This window comes from Lygodium microphyllum, chromosome 16, assembly GCF_053477565.2.
Source record: "Lygodium microphyllum isolate KBCC chromosome 16, Lygodium_microphyllum_v1.1.10, whole genome shotgun sequence".
Taxonomy (NCBI): domain Eukaryota; kingdom Viridiplantae; phylum Streptophyta; class Polypodiopsida; order Schizaeales; family Lygodiaceae; genus Lygodium; species Lygodium microphyllum.
The window spans coordinates 136,056,576-136,068,582 of record NC_141150.1 but is presented as its reverse complement, the minus strand read 5'-3'; the positions used below and the strand labels follow the sequence as shown (position 1 = coordinate 136,068,582).

The 12,007-nt window shown below is 37.4% G+C and overlaps 1 protein-coding gene across 3 annotated transcripts in view; it reads left to right on the top strand.

The window, feature by feature from the left end:
* LOC148023475 (ATP synthase subunit B) overlaps positions 1–10,171 on the top strand; it is a 160,071-nt gene extending 149,900 nt beyond the window's left edge. For all 3 annotated transcript variants that reach the window (XM_087696463.1, XM_087696462.1, XM_087696461.1), the window contains 2 exons: positions 9,258–9,366; positions 9,455–10,171. In XM_087696463.1, coding sequence (XP_087552589.1) covers positions 9,258–9,366; positions 9,455–9,555 — 210 coding nt within the window. In that variant the 3' untranslated portion in view covers positions 9,556–10,171. The remainder of the gene's footprint in view (positions 1–9,257; positions 9,367–9,454) is intronic.
* Positions 10,172–12,007: the final 1,836 nt, after the last annotated feature.

The window sequence follows — 12,007 nt, the reverse complement described above, 5'->3', positions numbered from 1 at the left end:
GCTGCCTTGCTACGATTCGGGATCTGTTCGGAGTACAACATACTCTCCAACTCATTACCCCTACCCTGATTCTAGAGATACAGGAGTTCGAGGTTTAATATTCATTCAGTGCATAGTGTGTTTGCTACATGAGCATCGTATTATTAGTAGTCATATCATTTCATTTATTCATTGTGTTCATTGTCTCTGAGTTACTCTAACCCTAACCTTAACTGTGTTCTTTTTATCAATCTATGCTTTGTCATACAGTTTCTGTTTATGTTTCTGTGTTAGGGTATTTTTCTTTACATGGAGGTAGAAATGGGTTTCATAGGTTTCATATGAGCTTCTAAAATGTTAGAAACAGGTTTCATTCGAGATGAAAAAAAGCATGAAAGTTTTATATACATGTACTATATAACTATGACATAGAAAACACAGATTAATATTCTTCATTATTCTATACAATACAAATGAACATTCAACATAGCATCAATATTTGCATACATCACGGTCCACTATCCATGCTCAACATCAACTTTAGCTGTTAAAGGAGCCATCAATATATGCAATCATCATGGACAACTCCTCAAAGCAAAACTTTGGCAATCAATGCCAATACCCATGTCAATGTGTTAGATAAATCCATGATAAACCATGATTATGAAAGTTTCAAGACATTTAGGATATGGCGTTTATGAGAGTTTCAAATAGATGTTTCATATCTTTATGCAACACCTAGGTTTGGAGTTTCCTAACCTTATGAAATAGGTTTCTTGGTAACTATGGATATAAGAACCACTCCTTTTGAAACCAGTCTTCCTTCTTGGAAAGAGTGGTAATTCCTTGATCAAGCACTTAATTACAGCAATCAGCAAATAAACATAAATTCAAATGCACAATTTACATTCAAAATTCTTAAACAATGGATATCGTGTTGGCCCCAAAATTAGTGTCCCTTTCAATATTTCTTTATCTTGAATTGCCAATGGATTTATTGCAAGCTGAGATTCCACAGTCTCCTTGGCTAATCCAAAAGTCCCTTGCTAGTCCAACAATCAGTACACAAATTGGGCAAATTGCCCCTTGAATTTCACACCAAGACTTGCTATAGTTGGACCCCAACTAGCCAAATGCTGCCCTAAATTTACATCACCATGAAAGGCCTCAACAAACTGACATGCAAGGCATTGTGTACCCACCAATGTGGAGGTAATTTTAGCTAATATGTCATATCACTAATCTTTTCCAACACCTGGAAAGACCGTTAGTATCTCATACTCAACTTCAGATACAACCTCTCTTTTTCTTTCATCTATTTCAGCCTTGTCTTTTCAAAATGTAGCAATACATAATCGCCTTGTGCAAACGACAAAGCATGTCTATGGCAATCAGCTATCATCTTTTGCTTTTCTTGTGATCTTTGAAGTGCATATTTTATCTTTGCATAGGCTGCATCCAAGTTTTTTACATAACAATTAGCCTCAAAGATTTTATCCTTGGTCTACAAGATAGGTGGTACCTTTTTGCCACCCTCAACCAGCTCAAATAGAGCTTTCCCAAGGAAACTATATACCCTGTTGTTGTAAGCAAACTCAACCAATGGCAAATACTGCTCCCACTGTGGCTTGTGGGCTGAAATCTAGCACCTCAAAAGATCCAACACAATGAAATTTGCTTTCTCAAACTAACCATTTGTTTACAGATGAAAGGATAATGAGAATTTCAGCATGGTACCATATTCTCAAACAACCGCTTCCAAAATAAACTGGTCATCTGAGGGTCTAGATCACTCGGAATTGACTCTAGCATACTATGATACTTAAAGATGCCTTGTAAAAACAATCGTGTCATATGATCAATCTTTATTTTCTTTCTCACTGGAATGAAATAGACGTATTTTGCTAAACCTACAAATGATAGTCAATATCCCATCAATATCTGTAGGTGTCCTAGAAAACTTCAAAATAATAAAATCCATCACAATGCTCTACCAAGGCCTATCTAGAATAGACAAGGGTTGCAACAAGCCGGGCATCTTTTGCCTATCATGCTTTACCTTCTGACATATGATGCATGTGTTAACAAACTGCTCTACATCATGTTTCAAAGCTGGCCACAATAAAAGAAATGCTCCACTGCCTTGACTGTGGCATCAATACCTCTATGTCCTACATACGAAAGAGTATGACCTTCAATGATAACTCTAGGCCTCGACTACTTTGTGACACATAGTCGTCCATGCATCATCAGAAATCCATCTCTAAGCAAAAAGTGCTCATTTCTTTAGCCATTGCAATGTCATTCATAAACATTAGCAAAGTCGGAATCAGTAGCATATTGTACTTTCATGGCATCCAACTTAGAGTAATAAAGCATGTTGACGAGACTGAAATTTGTGGCTTACGTGACAATGCGTCAGCCGTAATATTATTTTTACTATCAACGTGTACAATTTAAAAATGAAATATAGAGAGAATTTGTCCATCTCATATGCTTCTCTAATAACTTTATGTACGTCAGAAGTAGCTTAAATTTTGATGGTTTGTCTACATTCTAAAATCAATTCCCAATAAATAATGTTTCCACGTAGACAATGCATGAATTACAGTCAAGAGCTCTTTCTCAAACCTATAAATTCTTCTCTGCACAATGGAGATTTCGACTCTCATAAGCCACAACTCAACCATCCTGCATCAAAATAGCCCAATGTTATTACCACGTGTATCATACTAAACCAGAATGATTTCCTTAGATTGGGCAACACAAGCACACGAGCTAAAGTCATCTTATCCTTCAACTTTTCAAATACTGAAATTTCCACTACTGTCCATCTAAATGGCACATTCTTTTTTTGGAAAGCATGTAATGGAGATGCAATTTCAGCAAACCTGTGTATATACTTATTATAGTAAGAATATAACTCCAAGAAGCTACAAATCTCATATACTTTTCTCAAAGGTGGCCATGATCATATTGCCTCAACCTTTACAGAGTCCATGTGAATACCATCAACCGATACAATATACGCCAAAAAGTGGATTTCATACAAAAAGAATTCACTTTTCTTGTCATTGATAACTAGCTTATGCTTATCCAATTCATTGAACACAATGTCCAAATGCTTTCTATGCTTTGCCTCATTCTTTGAATAGAGAATCATATCATGATCCATCATCCGATTGAAAGTGGTAGAAGTGTTTGTAAGTCCAAAAGGCATGATAAGAAACTCATACAACCCAAAAGATGCCCTGAATGCTATCTTAGGCACATCCTCTAGTTTGATACTTATTTGATGATACCCACTTTTTTAATCGTTATGGCTGAATATAGTTGTCCCCTGCAATCTATCCATAACGTTATCAATTCAAGGGATGAGAAACCGATTCTTTATCATGATCTTGTTCAGAGTACGATAATCAATGTACATATGCCATGACCTATCCTTTTTCTACACCACCAACATTGGAGAACAAAAGGAAGATGAGTTGGGTTAAATCAGCTCTTTTTCTAACAGCTCATTCACCTGACTCATTATCTTCTGTTGTTGGGCTGCACTAACTCTATAGGGTGGCTTATTGGGTGGGCTGAGGGCTCTTTCTAGGGATAAGATCTATGCTATGATCATCAGGCCTTTCTGGCAGTAGCTACCCTGAAGTGATTGAGAGAAGCAATTAGCATATATTTTTAAAAATGACATGCAAGCTTTCTCTAACGTAGACATATTCTCAACATTCTCACTATTATCCTTATCCTTAGTAAAAAGTAAGTATATTGAAAGATGATTTTTCACTACTTTAGAAATGGTAGCTTGCAGATAGAACAAGGATAGATTTTTCTTTTAACTTTACATCAAGTGTGAATATATTTTCCTTATATTGAATAGTAATCTCTTTTGCACATGAATCAATCACTGCATGCATATAGTGATGCCATGGCATATCAAGCAACACATCACAACCCTCAAGTGGAGTAATGAAGAACTCTTTGTTATCCACATATTCCTATATATGCAACCGAAGCTTTCCAATGAGCACTGTGGGAGACTCTATATAAACTTTACATATCATTTCAGCTTTTTCCATGGATCCTTGCTCATCCTCTTTGATGCCTAGACGGGCTGCCATATCTATAGAGATGAAATTGGCTCATGTAGCACTGTCAAAGAATATCGATAAATGCTTATTCCTAATTTTTCCCCATGCTCAACACAACTCAATAGCATCATCGTTAAGCTAATCACTAATAACATTGGGCATCAATCCTATTGATGTTTTGGGCCTCTTTCCCCTCCCTAATTTTCAGATTTTCCAGCTTGCTGCCTATTGGGATAGTTCCTGCTGTTTACAAATGAAACATTTATTTGCAACCATCAATTTCCTACATTGTGCTAATGTTTTCAAGCCCTTTCTTTACTATTTTGGCCTCTTTTCAAGCTGATTTTCAGATCTACCTCTTTTATCAGCCTTAAACAATCTTTTATTCGGCTTTTTTTCACTCTTTAGGAAGCCCAAATCCTTCCCATGCAGCAAAGCATCTAGTGTAGTAGTAATCTCTATGAGTTGAGACATGCTAGAGACTATGAATTTAATGCAAAAATCCTTGATTCCTTTAGGCAGCCCACAAACATATTTTTTCACTTGCTCATGAAGGGGTATGGGGCAATGAGAAGTGACCGACAACAATGCATCCCAAAACTTCTTATTATATTGCTTCAAATTCTTGCATTCCTTAGCATCCAGCTTATTCCCGTTATCAAGATGTCCATCTCGAAGGTATTTGTATTTGTCAATCACATTCAATGCAAACATTTGCTTGAGTTGTACCTATGTTGATAGTGCTCTAACTTGCATTAAAAGAGTGGACCACCGTTGCAATGCATTCCCCTTGAAGGATGTGGCTTCCTGTCTAATCTTTGAGAACCTAATGAAATCCCCCCCCTAAGTAGGTTGTATCAAATTATTTAATGAAAGTCAAAGCTTTCAGGCTATCTTGTGTACCACTAAAGGACTCAAACTTCACTACTTTTCCAGCCTCATCATAGTCTTTTGCTGCCCCTTAGGGTATTAAGTTATTATACATGGAAGGGTATATTTGTTGAATTTATATCAAAATCAACACCAAACAAAGCATTTGCATGACTGGCACTCATTTCTCAAGCCCCATAAGCATTCAGGGTGCAGATACATTACCAAACATACTACTTTATGTCCTAGGCATCAAGCCAATGCTGCTATACATAGGGTTTTGCACATTTTCAACCATATCCAAATGCATTAGACCTTCCACACCATGTGCACACTATACATTGGCTGCTACATACTATAGGGATTTGTGCCATACATTTTCGTATGTGGTCTTTGTCCAATCATAGCATGAAAAATCGTGCTACCACCAAAGTGTCTTAGTTGTCCCATCATAGCATGCATGCCTGGTTGTCCAAATTCCATTGGATTGGCACTTCGATGATGGCCTTGCATCTGCATTCCTTACCACGTAGGTACCTTATTTTGATTCATTAGCATCTTTGGAAGCTTCAAGTGAAGACTTTAACATTAGCTTCGGTACACCTTGCTATCCCAAAGTTATAGAAGATGACTTCTTCTTCTTCTTGCTCTTTTTGTTCCTTCCTCAGAGTATTCAAAAATTGGGTAAATTGAGGATCCTTTGCCAATTCAGCAAAGAGATTTCTTGCAATCCTCATCCGATTCTTGAACTAGCTATCAAATTCCTTTTCGCTTTGTTGATCATCAACCTCGTTATGCCTTGAAGGCCATGCATCTTGCCCATCAGCAACATTTTCAACTTACTGTCCATGGTTTGAGCCTTGTCCAAGATAAGGTATTGCATTTCCTTCTTCCCTATGTGACTATCCATACTGAGAGGCAGCATCACTGCTTGATTATATCTCAATATATGAAGACATTGCTGTAATTTCTCAGTTGAGAGTAAAAATCAGCACTAGCATGAAGATTTGGCTTATAATTAGCTGTTTCAGATCCACCAAATCAAGGGATTGAGTGGTATCCTGGCTATGGAACCATAAACCAATCTTCCTTCTTAGAAAAGGTAGTAATTCTCTGATCAAGCACCTAATTACAGCAATTAGCAAATAAACATAAGTTGAAATGTACACTTTACCTTCAAAATTCTTGGACAATGGAGACCTTGTTGGCGCTAAAACTTGCAGCCTTTTTAGTATTTCTTTATTTTTTTTAATCCCAATGGACTTATTAAAACCCGGGATCCCACAATCTCCTTGGCTAATCCAAAAGCCCCTTGTTGGTCCAACAATTAGCACACAAATTAGGCAAATTGCTCCTTGCATTTTGACTAGGACTTGATCTAGTTGGACCCGAATCAGCCAAATGCTCCCCCAAATTTACAAAGGATGGCTTGGCATCTAAAATCCCTTCAATACCACAAATTCCAAGTGCTGATTTCAGTGTATGACGCCTTCTACTAATGGTACAGGTCTCAAGGTGGCTACTAAATTCTCATTGCTGCAGAAATTTAGGGTTTACAACAGAATTCCCTTTGTTGTCCACCAAATTTAGCTGAGATTTGCTCCAAATGGCTGAGATAAATTGAGATCCCTTGAGAATTGACTGGAAAGGTGAGAGAATGCCAGAGAAGAGAGAAATTCCTGATTTTCACATGGGAAATGAAATAATTCTGAAATTTAATTTCAGCCCTTTTGACCCTACCCAAAACTAAATGTGCCCATCCATAAGTAAATTGGCTAGGCCATTTGCAATGGCATTAATTAATTAATTAATCCTAGTCCCTAGTGTCACCACTAACACTTGTTAGCCAAACGCGTGTCCTAGGGTCAAAATTGACACCAACTAACCACCAAAACCTTGTTAGCATAAGTAATCATAATTTTTTCTTTGATACCCACTACATTCGCAAGGTCCTTGGCTTGTTACCATGAAATAACTGCCATGTGCATCACATGTGCTAAACAACCTTGTACATTTGATTAGTAACTTAATCAATTGTTATCGGCAAGACTAAAGAATCTCAAAATTTCATGTCCCTGTGACAGCTTCTACAAGATCCATTATAGAATTGGACATAGCCTGAGATGAAAAGTGGACTCTAGATTTTGGGGCTGCTTAGTCTCCCCAGACGTGTAATTCTAGTAGAATTCTTATAAAGTGTTTTAGATAAATATTGTAGTTCCAGCTGATCCAGATTTTAGGACACCTCAAAACCAAATGATTCTTCAGACACTTAATTCTGAGTTTGGATGAGTGGAACACCATTATAGAATTGGACATATCCTGAGATGGAAATTGGACTCTAGATTTTGGAGCTGCTTAATCTCTCCCAATGTGTAATTTTTGTAGAGTTCTTATGAAGTGTTTTAGATAAATATTGTAGTGCCAGCTGATCCAGAATTTAGGACACCTCAAAACCAAGTGATTCTTCAAACACTTAATTCTGAGTTTGGATGAGTGGAACAATGTTTTTTAAATGCATAATGTGCGCACGCTAGATGATGCGAGTCATCAGAAGCCCACATGTGCACATGGGCTGGGTGCAGCTTGCAGGCACCCGTTTCTTCAACTAGACCCCCATTCTTTTGGCTTTGGATGCAAACATCTTCCTTAGACCCTTGCTTGTGGGTGAGTTCCTAACTCTTTATCTGTGAGATAGAGATAGGCAATTGGGGCTGGGAGCAGATATCAGGGATTTCAGAGCCTGCAGGTGAATGAGGACTCCAGCTGAATTTGCTGAGGCCTTGAAAACCAAAGTTTAGGTCAATTTTATTTATTAAAGTCACTTACATCATAGAAATTGTGATTACAGGTGCACTACTTATGTTTTGATATTTGGAGTTGTCATTTATAATTCCTGTTTGTTTTGCTGTGTAAGTGTTAAGATTTCTGAACTGGCATAATAGTGGCCTTCTTCCCATACATGGAATTGATCTTATGCTTGCATTTTAGAAACACATAATATTAATTAGAAGTTAGTCGAAGATAAATATCTAAAATTGAGCCTTAAAGGAAGATGAAGACATTTTATGACTTTTGGCATTCAGACATAGTCAAATGAAGGTACTTATTTGAGTGTTAACAAAATCTTAAAATTAAGGTACTTATTGGAGCCATAACAAAATCATTGGTTTAGTACATGTTAACTTATCATGCCTACAGCCATACATAAACGGCTCTTTTATTGCTAATATTTGATGTATGAAATCTTCCAACTTAGTATGACACTAGTTTTGTTGACACCCAATAAGCAGCTCATGCACAGCCAGAAAATGGGAATGGTTGCAAAAGCCAAGCAATGTAATCCTGAATTCACTCTAGTCACACAGTCAACTGCGTGCCATTGATATCAGTCCCTAACATCCACCGCATGGGCCTAGTTTAACACACAAACAACCACGGAGGATTGTATATAAGCTGAACGTCTTCCTGGTTGGTGGCCAATCACCAGTGCTTCAGCGAAACAGTTCTCTGGAGCATAAGTCAACCAACGAAAAGTCAAACTCACAGCAGTCCAACTGTGCTGGGGGTTAGAGTCTGTACTTTGCAATGGTGACTCTGTTCCGGCAGAGCCAATTACATTTCAGCTAGGACAAAGTATTACAGCAGAAGAGTGAAAAACACGCGCACATGCACTGGTGCATGCATGTGTATGCACTTCCTTTTTTCATAATGGGTAATTGTATTGGCTACTACGAATGTAAATTACAAAAGTCACTAGAGAACTATATTTACAGCAAGGAGACTGAAGACCGCAGCATGCCAAGATGCCAAATCATCCATGGAAATGAGGCTTGCATACTCTTTATGCGTGTGCGTCAAACACACACACACACACACTCTCTCTCTCTCTCTCTCTCTCTCTCTCTCTCTCTCATGCCAGACATTCTCCTACGGGTTTTTGCACGGCTATAAAGCTGCTGATGCATTTCTGACATTGTTTAATAGTGGAATTGTAGGCGCACCTTGGAGATGAAACATTGTTTGCCACATATATCTCAAAGCCATGCGCAATCAAATTGATCAGTGTAATAATCTAAGAGAGCATTCACCCAGAAAGCAGCTTTGGTTAAGTGCATATGCTGCATTCAAGCAAACTATGTTTAAAGTGACTAGGAGAAGCTCTCATTCAGCGTAGCTTTCTAGTAGACTGATAGAACTACCTCGTATGTTTGATTGATAAAGAGAGTAACACGTTATACATTTCATGTCAGTTGGACGATTGGTGAGGTTGTGCCGCTTGTCCTGAGATTGTTTTTCTTGCTTTCCAAGGCACAAACGATATCTGAAGCTGAAGAGAAATATAATGACCTGTTGGGGAAGCTAGAACCAGGGCTATCATTTCAGTACCAGAGACGCTGCCAAGAGGCAGCACTTGAAGGTCTCTTTCGTGTGTATCACCGTTGATTGAGAGTCTAAGGCAGAAATCCTAAAAGAAAAACTGACGGCATACTTGTTTTATAATGCAGGTGGCAGTAGCTTGACAGCTTCTCCCATGGGGTCATGGACCATACCACCTCTAATATTGGATGAAGTTGAATATCGCCGGCGAGCAAATAGTCTGAGATAGCTGCTTATTGTGATTACCATTGAAATGATGGTGTCAAAGGCTTGACCTCTCTATTATTAGCCACCCCCTCGGGTAAACCGTTTTCCGTTATGCACAAAATGGCAAAGATACGAGCAAAGACTAGGTTCAAAGGCTTAGTGAGAGTGAAGCAGTTACCCATAACAGTTCATTACAGCTCTAAACTGGCTACTAACACTTTCATTGAAGCTCTGAAATGGCTATTACAGAACCCTTTTATGGTTTTTTAAGCAAAGAAAACCTAACCCTTCATCAGGGAGGTAATTACAAGTGCCTTCTTTGGCAACCCAAAACAATGGTTTTAGGGTAACCATTTCTTTCTATACATCAAAACAATGGCTGATGAGAAAAGACTTTTGTAGTTAAAGGCTCAAGCCATTCTACGTGTAATACCCACAAGGTTTGAAGTAGCATCAATTCTTTCCAAGAATTCAAAAGATGCAAGATTAGTAGTTGGTTAATCTTTTTGTTAGCTATGGCATGGATTCTATCTTTTTGTTTCTTGTCCAAGGTTAAATCTACTCCCATTTGGAGTGAGATAGAGACTCCAAATTGGTGAGTTATTAAATAACTTTATCATTGCTACCTGACCAAATATGCAAACTAAAGTAACTTTTTAACCTATAATACTATTGCTCATTTGTCCGATCAAGTAACCATCTTTACTTAAACATGATCTAGAGTAATTATCTAAATGTCAAGGATCTTTTGCTTAGAACAAGTATATCCAATTGTCTTCATGGCAAGGAAAGAAAAAAAGATAAGAGTGCAATCACTCTTAAGTTACTTCAAGCACTTTTTGGATGTATCACCATCTGTTGACCAAAAAGTTCCTACTTGAATTTCTTAATCAAGTGCATATTGTGTTCCCAATAGGAGAGAGAAAATATTGTAGAAGGAATGATAATGTGTTTTTACGCATCTATTTAGGTATGACTTGGGCTAAAGGCTTAATTGAAAACCAACACAACACAATAAAGGGGCTTCGTAACCATTAGGAATATTAAATCATGTTATATTGGTTCTATGTACAATTTAGGCTCATGGATCAATTTAGGATAAACATAAGCCAATAAGGGCCTTGTTGTTATTAAGAACCATTAATCACATATTGTTGGTTTAGAACTAGCACAACATGATAAGGGCCCTTGGTCAATTTTAGGGACCGTCAATCTTGTTGTGTTGGCTTGGGGTTCAAGTTTCTTATGAAAACCAACACAAGGTGATACTAGACATTGGGGACCATTAGGGGCCCAATATCACATTGTGTGAACCTCATGCTCAATTCATTGAGTAGTGCCAACACAAGGTGATAAGGGACATTTGGGACCATTAAAGGATCTTTTGTCACATTGTGTTATTGTTGTATTTAGTTTATGTAGTGTCAAAGCAAGAGGAGGAAATCGTTGGATAGAGAGAAAGCTACATCAAAAAACTACTTTGTTATAGCATATAAATTTGATGGAATCAAAATCCAGAAAAACTAGAATAAAGTTTGGAAAGGCCTTGTCACACTATGTTGATCAAATTGGGTACTTTCCCAACTTCATTGTAATTTGACCTCTTCTATCCATTTTAAATGTTTTGATTCTACAATAAGAATGTATATTTTGATATAATCAATCTCCATATGATAATAAAGTATCATAATATATTAGACCAACATGACAGAGACACGAGTAGGGGCCACGAGTGCATCCCAAAATTGCTCATCATTTGTGTTGGCTAGACACACCCTAGAATAGGTCAATACAATTAAATAATAAGGATGTCCCACAATCCCTATCTTATTGTGTTGAGCTAGTCCCATCCTTCATCATCATGTTATATTGACTTGATAATTGATATAATTGTTTGTCTTTTTGTAGATGGATCCTATTGAGATGGAGAAAATTGCCTCAATTGCTAGGGTAAATTGAGTTGAAACCACATGAGAGGTTCCATCTCTTTTACTTTGAGTGGAGCATTATCATCTCCATCCACAAGTGTCCTAACATAGAGTGATATCTTTTGATACATATTATCAAGTTTCATTTCACTACGAGGACCTTGACATAAATATATAATTATGTACCTTCATATGCTATCAACCTTTTGAGACCAAGGTTGTGTTTGAAGCGATGAAGCATAAATTGAACATTTTAACTATAGGAAGAGCACAAGAGTCTTTGACTCCATCCATGTAAGTTTAGGAATCAATTGTTTAGATATAGAGTGATGAGTTGCTTAAATTAAACAAAAATAAAAATGTTTGATCGAAGTTGTTCAGCTGGTCAACTTATAAAACATTAAAAAGAGCTTTGGTGTCACTTATTGTATTGTCATTGCACAACTTGTGGTTTATGATGATGATAGCTTTATCAGGTGTGAAATTGGTAATTGGAAGGGATGCTTAAATATGGACATTGTATAGCATGATTTCTTGCTACATTAG